Here is a 17,130-nt window from a genome sequence, read left to right on the forward strand (position 1 = left end):
TTTTATATATTCATTCTACAATTCAAAAGTGCCTACAATAGTCTATTTGAATAAAGAATATTATGAATCTGAATTGTGTATGAGGGTTGTTGGTACAGTTGTTTAACAGCTTGTAAAAATAACTTTATTAATGATTTTTAATTAAGTGAAGCTTATTTTAATTATTAAAATATTGTTTATTGAGGCTGTTGTGCCACCAAGTTCTTTTTACTTTTTTGTATTATACAGGTAGTTCCTAAAAAAAATATATTCAAATATCCTGAAATGTACTTCTGTTTTCAATTTGTTATTACAATTTACAGACTATTTATTTATTGAATAACAGAAGACAGCAGCAACAATGTTGTGAGAGATCATCGATTGTAAAAGTTTTTAAATTTTTCCCTTTATTGACATACAACTAACTTCGCATATATTTCGGCTTAAGAAAGAATAATTCTGCCAAGGTAGTAAATAAAAATAGACTTGATTTCGACTTAATTACATTTATTTATAATTTTCTACATTTGTTATTTACTTATAACGCGAATTAATTAAAATAGAACATATGTCTGAAAAACTCATATGGTCAATGCAACCAAAACCACACTACTAAATTACTAGTACAGCAAATGCACCAATTTACGTTAATTCTTCACATTATTTTATATTTAAAAACAAGTATAAGGTCAATCATTAGTATTACATCGAAAATGTTACTGTGACAGACAAGGAGATATGATATTTTAAATAAATAAGATCTTGTTTGACAACAAATAAAAAATCTTACAAGAATGTTTTTTTTTTATCGATCCATGTAAGTAAGTATCAAAACCATAGAAAAATATTATTAAACTCAATTAAATAAATAATCAAGCATAAAGTCAATTAAATAATTGATTGTAATGTTAAGAGGAAAGATTTATAATGTTGATATTGCACCATCATGCTGAAATCAATAAACCACATTTTAATATGTGTAATTATTTATTTTGATGTTTTTTGAACTAGCATAAACAGTTTTACATATGTACTTCAAATAATATGAGCTTTCTGGTTCTGCCTTCCGAACCGGTCGTAGCTTTTTGTTTATATGTTCATTTGACGATTCAAAAGTGCTTATAATAAGTTTATTTGAACAAAGAATATTTTGAATTTGAATATATATGTAATTAAGAATTTGTATGAGACATTAAAAAAATAGTATGTCCATTAGTCGCAACGACGTATAAATTAAGAAACCAAATACAAGACAAAAAAATATTACAAATAAACTAAGAAATAAATCACATTGGATAAGTTGATAAATCAACAAAAACGTAGCCGCAACCTCAAACAGCTACTACCGCAAATGACCAACACAATTTTATTATTATTTAATGAAAAAAAAAAGATTAATATAAAATGTAAAATCATGTACACCGGACGCTCAAACTCGATTTACAAAAACAAATACAAAATTACAAAAGCTTTACTCGACAATAATAACAACAAACAGCTAAATTAGTAATCAGTCTTCATTCAAACAACAAACATTCAAATCCATATACACAGATTATAAATCAATATTTTAGTCGTTTTATAATATTCACCCTTAAACAGGCAGAAAATAAGATCAGTTTCATTTATGTTTTATGTACAGTTCAAAATTTTTCTTTTAACTAGGTAGTCCTATTTATAAAATTAAGTAATATATTACTGTAACTAAAATTATTATTTTTTGATAGTTTGCAAATAATTTTTGTCTGTTTAGGGATTAGATGTATGATTGGTAGGGTAGGATAACGTATCTCAGTGCCCGATTAAGGGTTAACTCGTCTCTTCTGTACCTTTGCCATGAAAATGGCGACCTCTAGATGTATAAAACCATACAATGTTGACTAGAGGAGGTAAGAATTCGAAAGAAACGGAAAATATTTAAATTCACTGTAATAAAAGTCCCAAATAAAAGTTGTATGAAACCGTTAACGGTCATTGTTTATATTTTGTAGTTTTTTACAGATTCGCACAGTATTTAGTGACAAAAAATAATAAGTATTTATTATTTACAAATGTTGCGATTTGATGTAAACTTCAAATTAATAATGACGATTATTGACCCATACTAAAATTAAACTAAATATAATTAAATTGACAAACCGATTCGAAGAGAACAATACAACACACGCCATATTAGATAAAATATCACTCTGTGACTAGTATAGCCCCGTCGAAAATAAAATTCGCGCCATATCTAACTAAAATTACTAGTATTTTTTAAAAATAATTTTGCAATGTAAGAAACATAATAATTAACTAAAAAGACCGATATTGTCATTTTTGGTGTCGTTGTTTTTATACTAAGTTGCGAAAGGTTTTGGAAAAACCTGTATCTAATAATCTAAAAAAATCACAAGTGGACATTTTCATAGCGCTACAATTGCAAGTAGCACCGTTATGTCGTCAGGTTTGCCGCCTGCAAAGAAAAAAAGGAAAAAATAATCATCGAGAAAGGAAACTATTGCGTAATAGTTAAAATTATTCTTTTCAGGCATTGCTCATCGTCAGTTCTAATAAATATATAGATACAGTGTGTAACTCTTTCTTCAAGAATTAGATTTTTTTAAAAACCATAAATTTCTAAATATCTGCTATAAGATTAAAAATCGCTTAACATACAGGACTGAAATGGATAAGTACTGACCCCTTCCCATAGACCAACTTTGATCTGTCGATCGAGTTATACCCTTCATATACATTTTTTTGAACTTCACGATGCCGTATCTGGCTGTGTTGACAGAGGGAACTTAGAATTAAAAGACTTGGTTCATCATATTCCACTAGTTTTGAATTGAGCGACTTAACTCAACGCTGCGTTTTGTCTTATTACTAGAGTGAAGAAATGTAAGTAATTTATTCACAACCCACTTCACCACGTCTGTGTCTTATATAAATATAAATTATTAGTGTGTAAACAAGCCATTACATCATTGTAAAGTACACTAACTTACAAATGGATATTTTTAAGCAATTTAAGACAACCATCCTTTCATAAATTTTTATGTAAAGAATTTGTTCTCCTGTTGTGTTAACAATAGTCAAATTATCAATATACACGGTCGCAGCGCAAAATTGATGGTTGTCGGTTTCAATCTTCGTTCTCGCAAAAGACTACATTCAATTATTACTGTTCCCTCTTCCAAATTTCAATTTGCTTTCTACTTACATTTTCTCTCTACTTTTAAGAATGTGGACTGGAGCAAATTATAAGGGCCTCACGAACTGTAGGTGACAGTTTTAAACTGTTCATACTACCCACTAAAATCTCACAGTCCGTCTCCTCGACTACCAATAGCCAGGGCTATTGATGCCAAAGGATTCTTTGGTGAACCCACAGCAAATAATAATTTGGACTTCCAAACTTTTGATTCAAATTCTCTAACCACTATGCCCATTCGCTTAGAAACTCACCAATAGCGTCTATCCCGTTCTGTCGCGCACTCTTAGCGAAGGGCGACATGTAGCAGCCGTCGAAGGAGAGGTTGCGCGCCATCCACGCTATGGAGTTGGCAACGGCCTGTAGGCGCGGCGCGTCGGAGGCGGACGATCCCGCGCGCCGCATCTCCGCTACCAGCACCGTCTCGGGCACATTGTCGAACACACCGTCCGTCGCAACGAGGATCACGTCGCCACACTCCACCTTGAACTCCGCCGTGTCCGCTGATTCTGGCCTAGAATCGTTTTTAATGTTACATATTATGTTTGTGATAAGCCATTCAATATTCTTAAAAATTTGGACACATTTGTCTGCTTATCCATTTTTTATATTAAGTAAAATTGCCAGAGGTCTTTGATAGAACTAAATTACGATAATTAATAACGACCTTTAGAATTTTAAAAGATTTTCTGTTCATCTCACTGGGATATACACTACCGGTCAAAAGTTTGAGACCACTCATAAAAACTTTTATTACCAGTAATTTTACTGTTCAAAATTTATCAAAAATCTTTTCAAACTCTCTTGTGTGTGTTTTGTTAAGAACAATGTATTTGTCAAAACTTCTTCTTTATTTTAGTTTTAAATCTTGTGTGTAACATGACAATAAACCTAGTTTTTCATAAAGTTTTAAATATGTTGGCTTTTATTTGCTTGTTCATATTTTTTAATTGTGATCTCAAGCTTAGTGTATAAGTAAAACTGACTTTAAAATCTATAATATTAAAAATAAGTTTCACACTTATCGGACCGATTTTTTAGTATAATATTGTTGCCAGATTCATAGAGAAAAATTAACATTTATAAAACACACATTTGTTTTAAAACGAAAATTAAAAAGAAATAAATTCGCATGTTTTCATACTTTAAGAGCGTAAATAAACATACTTTCATATACAAATTAAACGATGCACGTGACCACTAAAGAACTGGCAAATATCCAGCAACCTAAAAATTCTAATATTAGTTCAAGTAGAAATACAACAACTCCGCATGTGGAATGAGACCACATGACCACCGCTGAGAATAAAAACACACTACACGTAAAGTCTTGTGACCTGAACATTTATTTTTTTTACTTAACGCACGAAGCTAGTAAATATAATTTACTTAGTATGAAAATCTGTACTTAAAATAAATCAGCTTCACGCTGTATCCCGCACACAGCAGGGTAGGCAGAGGCAACCTAGTGTTAAGACACTCGCGTTTCTGCCGAATTGTGGAGGCATTGTGTGTTGAGTGGCAAAACTCAACGCCGCGCTTTATCTCTAAATCTGTATGTAGGTACTTTATTTTATTTATCTAGAGGAAAGAAAATATTTCAAATATAAACATTCCTCCAAGTGGGTTTTAAACTTAAGACAACTGCACGAAGAGTCAAATGCGTCAAAAACGGAGTCATTAATATATATTACGATAGTATTTTATGATTCATTCATTAAAAACTGGACAAGTGCGAGTCGGACGCGAGCAACGAAAGGGTCCTTACGATTATCTATAAAAAAGGGTAAAAAAAATCTCGTTTGTTTATTTATCTATTTACACTTTACTGTACATAATCATTTAAAAGAAATAAAAAGGAAAGAAAGAATTAACAAAACACACAATTGGTGCACAAGAAACGATCTTATCGCTAATCAGCGATATCTTCTAGATAACCTTTCGGTTAGGAAATAGATGATGTACGTACAAATAAAAATAATACACATATATTAATACAATATTGTAATGCCATAAATGTAAGTTTGAATATGTATACTGAAAATTGATGCCATCTTTAAGTGAATCATCTTTTAAATAATATATTTTAAATAAAAAAAATGCTTACAAGATTTTGGACGCCTTAGGAAATTTAAAGTTAATTTCTCATAGTTTGTGAACCTAATAACCCAAAAATCTCCTAATCAAGGAGTTTTTTAGTTGAGTCACAGTAACACCACGTACAGAAGAGAGACAATTGACAATTCAATATAATCTATATGAAACCCCAAGATTTGTACACAATAGATGTACTATGCATATTCAACACTCGCAATGGTACCTGGGCTCCCAATTTTTTGACCTGAGATTTTAAAAGGTTAACCTTCAAAGCAAAATGATTAGTCCAGTTTAAAATGGTGAAGAAATTATTACTAATAATTCAGATCAATTAATGAAATGAATCAGAATTAATAAATTTTTCCGGGGTTGAATGGACATAAATCTGAATATCGTCTTCATACATGTCATAAGAACACTAAGCCCTTTAATATTTACTTTAAAATAATTATTATTATAAGGTGAACGTATAATATAATTAAATATTCTATGAATATTTTAAACGCCTATCTATTGCCGTTATCATTATCGAACAAAAACGAGCACAAAAACACGTTTGTTGTATTTGTATGGGAGTACTGGTGAATTTTTGAGGATTATTAGTCTAATATGTAGTTAAGACGGTACTCATACGTACTAAATTGAAAGTGCGTGTATCTTTAGTTGGCGCTACCTCTGAAAGGGTCCCAAAATTTCAGCTTTGTTAAAATGACGTAAATCTAAGAGCCATGGGATCTCAGTCTATAATATCAGTTTTGTTGTGGCTACAAGATCTATTATTATCTTATGAATGATAATCGTAAATATACTATAATTTTAATATTTTTGTCCTATTACTGCCAACAAATATATACATACACATAAAAATCACAAAATCGAACAATTTTTTTTCAATTTCCTTTTTATCAAAATTCATTGTTCTCAAATAGTTTGATTCCATGGGATTGCATATTTATAATTATAAATAAATATAATAAAAAGTAATTATTTATATTACTATCTATATTGGAATAACCTTTTGGTTTAATAGCATCTTACTGATAAAATTGTAACAAATAATGAATGATACAATATCTTGCATTCTAATAAGAATCAAAATAATAAAGCTATATATATTTATTATGTTTGCTGAGTTGTTTTATAATATTATGTAATTACACTTTGTTGTGTTTGTAATTACGCTTTAGTTTAATCAGGTTATAATAGTTTTTTTTTGAGAAAACCTAATGTTAAAACACTTCATTCCTCACTTTCCGCCTGAGTTTCAAAATATTGCATGCTGAGTGAGAGAACTCAACGCAGCGCTTTATCTTTTGCCAAAGGGGAAAATAATTCAGTCCCCTAGTGAATCATACCCAGTACAAGATGTATATGTTAGTAGATGCTCTGTTGCCCTGTGAACATTGGCCTAAACTATATTTATAAGAACCGTTATTTCATAATTACACTTATACTCGACTTATTTCGAAACTTACCTATCACTAAGAACATTTCTATCATGGCCAGGTGGAGGTAAACTTAGTTGGTATGGTGTATTAAAGTAATGTTGTTGTTCGTGTGAGCGATGAACTACGCGGCCACCGCGGACCACCATGAAACCACTGTCGCCTATGTTTGCAGCCCGCATTATACTCTCGCTTCGATCTAAGATCATAACACATGCTGTACTGCTGCCTGTCAAAACAAAAACTTTTATGTCATAATTGGATATAAATATAATATAAAATGAAGGGTCCACTGCAGTAATTATGAATGTTGTTTAATTACTGTTTTAAGATAATGAGTCACACCAACGTCTTTTGTTATCAGCATATATAAAAAAAATAGGTAGATTGAGAAAAAAGAATCTGTTTTTATTTTTGTCCTATCTTCAAAAATGACCGACATATTTAACATTAAAATACGGCCTCCGCGGCAAAATATGGCCAAGTGAGTGACGTCATACTACCAGTCGGCCCTTGCGAACACCTTCATACTTCGACTCGTTTATCTTTCGCGGTTTTCCTATAAATTCAATTGTTTTCTATAGTAAATAAATAAAATGGTTAAAAAATACTCCGTGTCATCCGTAATAGGACATAACACTTTCCGCATGACGTCCCGCCGCGACTGAATAAAGGAGCGCCAATTTAAAAAGCGGTAAAACTTTACAACTTTGGAAATCCTGACCCGATTTTGATGAAACAAAAACTACTATCATTTGCACCAGTACGCGCATTTAATGCAGTAATTTATTTATGTGTTGGTGCGACTCATTGGGTTTTAAATTTCTAAACGGCGATTTATAAATCTGGACTTAAGTCCAGTATCTTAACATAAGAAAATGATTATGACTTAAGTTTAAAGATATGTTTTATAGTATTCTTTTTTTTTCTAATAATCATTAATAGATAACTTGAACTAATTGAAAATTAAATATACTGAATTATCCTTCATTTATAACTTAATTTATATACTTCAATAAATCTTAAAACAATAGATAACATAGACATATATAGACATAACAATAGATATCCAAATTGTTAAAGAAAAAAAGTAAGGTTTAAAACATTTTTAAAGTGTTATTTCACACTTAAGAATTTATTATTATTTGCTGCGGGTTCAAATCCTGTTCAAATTTATATACATTTTGTGAAAAAAAGTAATTTTAATTAATATTTGACTACCTATCTAATATATCTATCTATCTATTTGACTATCAGCATAAAGGGGCTAATCATAATAGTTTTTTGTCATACAGAACTTTTAGAAAAAATTGTAGATCATTATACTTTCCTATGGATATATGATATGTAGCGATTGAATGTTCCATATTTTTTGAAAAAAAAAAATTGATTAGAGGCACCTTAGTTTGAACAATGTATACAATATATTAGTATACAATATTATGATTTGGAATAAAACAAAATATTTGAGTTATTGCTATTGCAATCAATTCGTGTGAAGGGAACTTAGATGATGACATTACAAATTTACCATAGGATACTTTAAGCATTAGTTTTCTTTTAATTAGCAGCATTTTATTCAAAAATATGTCTTTCAGGTAAAAAATTGTGAATTTTCTATAAACTTTTAGATGAGCATTGTTGACAACTTTGCAATTTGCTAAAAATATGATTTTTTCATACCTGAAAGATGCACTCTTATACACCAGGCTTATATGTATTATCAACATGATAGTTCCATAGTACCTTATCATAACTGTACAATTAAAATAGCCTTCAAAACTAGTAAACTAAAGAAATTTATTCTGAAACCTGTGATACTTCTAGACCTGATCCAACTTAAATCCCCTTCAAAGGCTAATATAGAATGGCTACTTCTACATCTGCTTCACATGAATTGGCCAAATTATGTTAAGTGTTATTTTACCTAGTATAGGTTTTTTGTGTTCCAAAAGTTCATAGTATGACTTGGCTAGCAAGTCTCCTGGTTCAGACATCTTAAAATGGCCCATTTGAACCAATCTTTCACAGGTCCTCATAAGATATGATGAGAACTCTCCGGGATCAATTCCATATGCACGCCAGCCTCCCACACCATCAGCAACACCTGATACACATACATTTTTTTACAGAAATAAAAGAAAAATATTTTTACATGTGATTCAGTTATGTGGATATATGATTATATATGGTTGTTATATTTAGTGATAAGAAATGCAGAGTAAAGTTAAAATTTATATATCAAAACAAATTGTTTATTGATTATACAAACCAAAAATTAGGCATAATTATTAAGCAAATTAAAACAATGAACTATTGTTATTTTAATAATTTAATAACTAAAATAACTTTTAGCTAAGACTTTTTATCATCATCGCTTGTAAATTATTGCGATATTTTATTTATATGTACTCACCAATAACATCTGCATTGTTAAAATTTGTCGAAAACCATGCGTCGTCCCCAAATTGACCCTTATGAGATCTTCCATTAGCGATGTCTTTAGGAAATCCACAAACTACTGATACTAAATAAGGATATTTTTTATTGCAAACGTTTAATTCGGCGGCACTGGAAAAACTTGAAATTCCATTTCTTAAAGCACGTGATAGCACTCTGCCTGTCCAATATATTGACTGCATCATTCACAAATTGTTACAACCTTTCATAACAGGGCCCATTCACAAACCTAAAACTAACAGCAATGGTCCCATTTTAAAATCACACAATTGTTAAACACTTATTACGTGATTACACCATAATCTATCTACGATCTTTGATCGCAGAATAGACGTAACAAGAAACTATTTATGTATGTATTTTGATTAATCTTGTGACTCCCAAACTGAACGAAACATTTTTTAACCATAAACAATAATTGTCAATTGTCACTGCATTTAAACTTCAGCAAGATTATATTAATGTTTCACATTTCAATAAAATATAATATTTTATCTTGAATATTTTTCCTTGTATTTATGTTAAATTTATTAGTACGGTACACAATTCATCGTATCATCCATATAGATAGTAATATGTTTTAGATTTACCTACTAAATTAAAATTAAATACTCTATAATAAATTATTAATATTTGTAATATCTGAAAAGATATATATAGTAATCGATTTTGAGTTTTCGAAAAAAAGTATAACTAAAACTACATAAATATGTTTTTTAAATTACTAGTAACCTATTTATTTCGATATTGATCCATAAACAACTAATTTGGGCTTTCTGACGTTTCCATTTCATAGATAATATCGGAATTAGGAAGGCGTTGTAGAAGAAAGATCAGTGGCCGAATCGGAAATAGTTTTTAATGACGGCTGAAAAGATATTAAGCAGAAATTGAAGCCGATTACTTACTTTTACTGTTTTTTATGATATCTTCTTAGTTTATATCACGGTATTGGTTCTACAAGTTAAAGCAAAGGCATAAAACTGGTGTTCGATAAGTCTCTTGGCAATATGCCTGCCGTCAGGGGAGATGGTATGCGAGGACTTGCAGTTTTCATATCAGACATAAGAAACTGTAAAAGTAAAGAAGCAGAAATCAAAAGAATTAATAAAGAACTGGCAAATATAAGAAGCAAGTTTAAAGGTGACAAGACTCTCGATGGATATCAAAAAAAGAAGTATGTCTGTAAACTCTTGTTTATCTTCTTATTGGGTCACGATATTGATTTCGGTCACATGGAAGCTGTGAATTTACTGTCATCCAATAAATATTCAGAGAAACAAATAGGTTATTTGTTCATATCAGTTCTAGTGAACACCAACAGTGATCTCATAAAACTTATTATTCAAAGTATTAAGAATGATTTACAATCACGAAATCCAATTCATGTGAATCTGGCCCTACAATGCATTGCCAACATTGGTAGTAAGGATATGGCTGAGGCTTTTGGTACTGAAATACCTAAATTGCTTGTGTCTGGAGATACTATGGATGTAGTTAAACAATCAGCTGCACTTTGCTTATTGAGACTATTTCGAAAATCTCCTGAAATTATACCTGGAGGAGAGTGGACTTCAAGAATAATTCATTTACTAAACGACCCACATATGGGTGTTGTAACAGCAGCAACATCTCTTATAGATGCTCTTGTTAAAAAAAATCCTGATGAATACAAAGGATGTGTTACTTTAGCAGTTGCAAGATTAAGCAGGATAGTAACAGCTAGTTATACTGATTTGCAAGACTATACTTATTATTTTGTACCGGCACCTTGGTTATCTGTAAAATTACTGCGTCTACTTCAAAATTATACACCACCATCTGAAGAGCCTGGAGTAAGAGGCCGCTTATCTGAATGTTTAGAAACAATTTTTAACAAAGCTCAAGAACCGCCAAAGTCTAAGAAAGTTCAACATTCTAATGCCAAAAATGCTGTTTTATTTGAAGCTATAAGTCTCATAATACATAACGACAGTGAACCAAATTTGCTAGTTCGTGCATGTAACCAGTTAGGACAATTTTTGAGCAATCGCGAAACTAATTTGAGATATTTAGCTCTGGAGTCTATGTGTCATCTTGCTACATCAGAATTTTCTCATGAAGCAGTAAAAAAGCACCAAGAGGTGGTTATTCTCTCAATGAAGATGGAGAAGGATGTGTCAGTTCGACAGCAAGCTGTAGATTTACTCTACGCCATGTGTGACAAGACTAATGCTGAAGAAATTGTCCAAGAAATGTTGGCATATTTAGAAACAGCTGATTACTCTATCAGAGAAGAAATGGTCCTCAAAGTTGCAATCTTAGCAGAAAAGTATGCTACAGATTTTACCTGGTATGTAGATGTAATATTAAATCTCATAAGAATTGCAGGGGATTATGTATCAGAAGAAGTTTGGTATAGAGTAATACAAATAGTAATAAATAGAGAAGAAGTTCAAGGCTATGCAGCTAAAACAGTGTTTGAGGCATTACAAGCACCAACATGTCATGAAAATATGGTTAAAGTTGGGGGATATATTCTAGGAGAATTTGGTAATTTGATTGCAGGTGATACTAGGTCTTCACCCCAAGTCCAATTTGAACTTCTACATTCCAAATATCATCTATGTTCTGCTGCTACTAGAGCTCTTTTATTATCAACATACATCAAACTTGTTAATTTATTTCCTGAAATTAAAAATAGAGTTCAAGAAGTATTCCGTGCAGACTCTAACCTCCGTTCTGCAGATGTAGAGTTGCAACAGAGAGCATCAGAATATTTGCAATTAAGTATTGTTGCCAGTTCAGATGTATTAGCGACTGTGTTGGAAGAAATGCCTGCATTTCCAGAGAGAGAGTCTTCTATATTAGCCGTATTAAAAAAGAAAAAACCAGGGCGGATTCCTGATGATGTAAGAGAATCAAAAAGCCCACAGCCCAATATGACCCCAGCACCAATTATAAATAACACTGTTATTACAAATAATTCCAGTGCTGATTTGTTAGGCTTGTCTACACCCCCAGGTGCTAATAATACTTCAACTGGAAATGGGTTATTGGATGTTTTAGGTGACTTGTATACAACTCCAAAAATAAGTCCCACAACTGTACAACAAAATAACATAAAGAAGTTTTTGTTTAAAAATAATGGAGTTCTTTTTGAAAATGATCTTATTCAAATAGGGGTCAAAAGTGAATTTAGACAAAATCTTGGCAGAATTGGCCTTTTTTATGGCAACAAAACACAATCTGCAATACAAAATGTCCGTCCTGAACTGCAGTGGACTGATTTACATAAGCTTAATGTGCAAATGAAACCAATGGAACCTGTCTTAGAAGCAGGTGCCCAAATTCAACAAATGCTAACTGCTGAATGTATTGAAGATTTTATTGATGTTCCAAGTATGTCTGTTTCTTTCTTATACAACAATGTACCACAAAAAATATCTATGAAGCTGCCATTGACACTTAATAAATTTTTTGAACCAACTGAAATGAATGGTGAGTCCTTTTTTGCAAGGTGGAAAAATTTGGGAGGTGAACAACAACGTGCTCAAAAAATATTTAAAGCTCAAGGATCTATTGATATAACTGGAACTCGTACAAAATTGGCTGGTTTTGGAATGCAACTATTAGATGGTATTGATCCAAATCCTGACAACTTTGTTTGTGCTGGTATAGTTCATACTAGAATGCAACAGGTGGGATGTCTCATGAGATTGGAACCCAACAAACAAGCCCAAATGTTCAGACTTACTGTAAGATCAAGTAAAGAATCAGTTTCACAGGAAGTTTGCAATCTACTTGCAGATCAATTTTAATTTTCATTTTTTCTCTGTGAATTTATTTAAAATTTATAGAAACATTTTATTATTATTAGAGTTGCTCTCAGTGTTTATAGTAAATTAGTTTTTAATATATATTATCCACAACAACACTGATTGTTATGTGAATATTCTTTTGTCATCAAGAAATTCCTAAAGATAAAATTCTTAAAGAAATTTTATATGAATGTTAATCATCAAGTAAAAGACAAGAATAATATATTTTGTTAGATTATTTCTATTTTACTGTGAATTTTTCTTAAACATTTAAACATAATATGTTTAAAAATATTATGTAAATTTTTAAACATATTTTGTTCAATGTATGTAATTCCACAATTTGTAATTCCTAAAACTATTTTACTTTCATAAATAGAAAAATATGAAAATAAATGTATTTGATAATGGCTTTTACCAATTTAAGTTTCAAAAAATGAAACTAAGTGCAAATTATTTAGTTTTACATATATATCAAGGTATAAAATTATACCAAAAATATTTTATTTGTATATAAGTTTGAATATTTTTTTATTGTACAGTGTTTTATTATTTTTGTGAAATTGTAATCTTGAAAACAACTTGTCTTATTTTAAAATATATATGTATGTAATATACCTATTATTTGATGTATTGTCATTTTTTTTATTAACATTTTTTTATCAAAATTCGAGATTACATATTTAATTTACAATATGTGTATAATTTTACATTGTCTGTTTCTTCAAGAACTCTTATTTTGTTGTTTGATATAGAATAAAAGACTTTTCATCTCAGAATTGTCTGTGTTTTGCTGTAGTAAGATCTTAATTAAACATTCTACTATAAAATAAATTAAGATATCTGTTGTAATTATATTCTGTAAAATGTTCAAGGTTTACTGTTGTTAATAATGGTGATTCTCTTTCATACCATTTGTTAGCTTATAATACACTCTTAACATATGGGAGGTCAGAATCATTAAAATCTTCTAATTATATTTGATGTTGTAACACAAGGTATGTCATAGAACCACCAAGCTTTAAATCTTTCATATGCATTATTGGAAATATAAATTGTAAGATTTTGCTGTGTAGAATTAGCATAAAATGCAGGCTTGAGGTAGTACGAGTTACTATCTTATATTAGTTGCCTAAACACTTATCATATCATCATTTCAAAAGTAATATGATGTTCAAAATTTTTGGGAGTGTCATTATTTCTCTCATCATTTATATAAACATATTATGATAATATTTATGTGGATTTTTCAGAGACCGATCTTCTCTAGTTATTATGATTAGGTATATTAAAAATATTCGTTATGGTGTACTCATGAGTTTATTTATTTAGGAATCTCACAAAACTATAAATTTATGTTTTTTATTATAGTACCATAAAAGCTATTTAGCGATAGTTTAGACAGTGTAGCATATTGGTACTGAATATTAAATGTTATAACAATTATATCAATAGCTTGCAGAAGCTTTGTTTGCATGGTAGACTTGTTTGAGGATTAGATGTAAGAAAATAAGTACCTATGTTAAAACAATTATGTATTTACAAAAATTGGAAAATATTACATGTTAAATGTATATTATGAATTAAGATACAAGTATAAATGTTTATTGGATACGCTAACATCATATAACATATGGTTATCTATGTAAAATATAGCATGATAAATTCGAGCGTGGTTCACTACTATAAAACAATATCATTTTGCCTTAGCGCTTTCAAATCATATTGTACCTTATTAATATTTGTCTAAAATAAATATTTAACCAATACATATTTAACATTTTCTTTTATTTATTTTTTAAGCATCATAGTCTCCTTAGCAATTTATACCTATCATTACATTAGGTACATAGTACATGTTTAGTTGTGAAATATGATTTTATTCTATTTGAGCAATATTTTTGCTATAAGTATATATAACATGTTTTTTTTCATTTGAATGCTATAAATATCCCTTCAACAAATTTGTATTGGGAATATTATGACTATGACATATACAAGATTTGGTCACATATTTCAATATTGTTTCTAAAACACAGTTTCTATAACGACACTTAAAATTAATGGAGTATCTACGATAGAAATATTCATTCTGAATACTTGTCACCGAAGTGAACAATAGATACTGTTAATCAAACCATTCTTCAACATTAGGTGAGTTTTCCAAAACATCATTTGATTCACTGAAAATAAAAATATATACTTGTTAGGGACATATATTCAATGTTAAATATGGGGATGATATGAATCAGTCCAGATGACTGGTTAACCACTGTCATTTCAACAAGCTCGAGTAAAAGTACATGTGTTTGTGTCAAGTGTTGAATCGAGAAGAATTCATTCCTTCAGGAAGCTTTTCTGCATGAAATCACACACTGCATTAAGTTGTGAGTTCAATTCTTGCCTGATGAAAGAAGTTCTCATCTCAATGGCATTTACAATAATGGGATTAAAATGAAATGTTTGAAAATTTAGCAAATTATAAATTTAAAAATATAAATTTGTATAAATATATCAAATAATATAGTAATAAAAAAGGTGTAAAACCTGTCTAATGAAGGATCATTGCTAAACATCTCTGTAGGGACGGTAGGTGGAGCGCGCTCAGGCAACAGTTCCAAATATGACTGTCTTGATTGTAGATGCCGTTCTACTTCTTCTGGTGTCATGTGACCATCGCTGGCAGACAACCCAAATCCTAGTGCTGGCGATGATTTCGCCATTATTACACCACTAGCTGGATGCTGTGAACAAATACATTACCTGTAGATCATTTTTTATTCTTTGTTTATAATTTTCATAAGAGGATGAGTGTCCCCATTTTCTCTTAATTAATTTATAAAAGATGCTTAGTAAATTTATAAAGAGAAATTTATTTTTATCTATTAAACTTGAAAAAATCTTGAAATCTGTAATGATGTGCAGATCATGTTTTGTCTTACAGGAATATTAGTATTTGGTGTTTTTTTAGGGACAACAGCTCTTTTCCTTTTCATAGTATTATTAAGACCTTTATTGATTGCAGATGGTGTAGATAAGGCTTGCTGTCCAGTGGTGAGGTCCACCTTTTTCCTGAAAAGAAAGAAATATTTTTCTGAAGTCAACATATTGACCTACATGGCTACAATGAAAGCTTTTAAAATATTAACATAAAAAAAAAATCATGCTAAAATAAAAAGTACCAACGATGAATACTATTAATTGAATTTTATATAGTCATAATTATACCTTTTCATAACTTCTGCCTGATTGTATGCAGCATCATCAGAGGATTCTGTGTCTTCACTATCTGAAGTTGTGCTTTCATGTTTCTCATAATGCAAAAGTCTATCAAGCAAGAAACTGCGATCTCTTGAAACTTTTAACAGTCTCTTTTGACTGCATCTAAGAGCATCTTGAAAACATTCATTCTCCTTAAACATAAGTTTTTAAACTTTATAATTTTTCGTTTGTTTAGTTTTAATTAATTATAACAATTTAATTTTAAAGATAATATAACAATTTATAATAAAAAGTATACTTACATATATGAGATATTTCAATTTCTTTTTTAAGTTTAAATATTGTGCTTTATAATTGGGTTCTGGTTCTGGATCACTACTACTATCACTAGAGTAATCTTTTCTAGAGTCTCTACTGTTTGGTGCTTCGGCACTTACACTATTACTTGCACTAGCTGCTTCATTCGCCTGCATATTCGCTATGGAGCGACAGTACCACCCATCAAGCATCTTCTAAAAATACATTAAGTATGTATTATTAAACAATATGTACAACCTGTTATGAATTTGTTTAATGATTATAAACATTGCTATTTAAATTGGTGGTTATTTATTTAAACCTTTGGATAATTTTCGGACGCCAGTGTAGTTTTTTTTAAATGATAAATATTTTGAGAAAGGTAATGAAACAAAAGCAAAATAGATTTTAATAAAATGACAAATCCTTATAAAGTATAAATGAGCAAATAACATAAATATATATTTGACTTTGACAATTGAGAATCTAAGATAGGCGAATAATTAATCATTTAAGGTACTATTATACAGATTATTAACCATAAATTATAAGATATATATCACATATTGACATCAAACTTCAAAGTGACGCTAAAAATCATGTTTCTTATGGTTTTTCTTTAATGGTAAGACAA

General features: G+C 30.1%; 3 protein-coding genes across 3 annotated transcripts; 1 reads left to right on the forward strand and 2 right to left on the reverse strand.

The window, feature by feature from the left end:
• Positions 1–469: 469 nt before the first annotated feature.
• Positions 470–9,597, reverse strand: LOC146533939 (protein phosphatase PTC7 homolog). Its single transcript, XM_085194065.1, has 5 exons — positions 9,134–9,597; positions 8,645–8,824; positions 6,748–6,946; positions 3,430–3,689; positions 470–2,434 (listed from the first exon to the last, which is right to left on the reverse strand). The coding sequence occupies exons 1-5, from the start codon at positions 9,360–9,362 to the stop codon at positions 2,385–2,387; spliced, it is 918 nt and encodes a 305-aa protein (XP_085050191.1). The 5' UTR covers positions 9,363–9,597; the 3' UTR covers positions 470–2,384.
• A 368-nt stretch (positions 9,598–9,965) lies between these two features.
• LOC146533940 (uncharacterized) lies at positions 9,966–17,009 on the reverse strand. Its single transcript, XM_085194080.1, has 6 exons — positions 16,819–17,009; positions 16,502–16,711; positions 16,206–16,390; positions 15,920–16,049; positions 15,525–15,721; positions 9,966–15,160 (listed from the first exon to the last, which is right to left on the reverse strand). The coding sequence occupies exons 2-6, from the start codon at positions 16,706–16,708 to the stop codon at positions 15,106–15,108; spliced, it is 774 nt and encodes a 257-aa protein (XP_085050206.1). The 5' UTR covers positions 16,709–16,711; positions 16,819–17,009; the 3' UTR covers positions 9,966–15,105.
• On the forward strand, positions 10,188–14,755 carry AP-2alpha (adaptor protein complex 2, subunit alpha). Its single transcript, XM_085194077.1, has one exon. The coding sequence runs from the start codon at positions 10,188–10,190 to the stop codon at positions 12,975–12,977; it is 2,790 nt and encodes a 929-aa protein (XP_085050203.1). The 3' UTR covers positions 12,978–14,755.
• Positions 17,010–17,130: the final 121 nt, after the last annotated feature.

This window comes from Heliconius melpomene, chromosome 12 (genome assembly GCF_056956725.1).
Source record: "Heliconius melpomene rosina isolate 202511_hmr_F chromosome 12, ASM5695672v1, whole genome shotgun sequence".
Classification (NCBI taxonomy): domain Eukaryota; kingdom Metazoa; phylum Arthropoda; class Insecta; order Lepidoptera; family Nymphalidae; genus Heliconius; species Heliconius melpomene.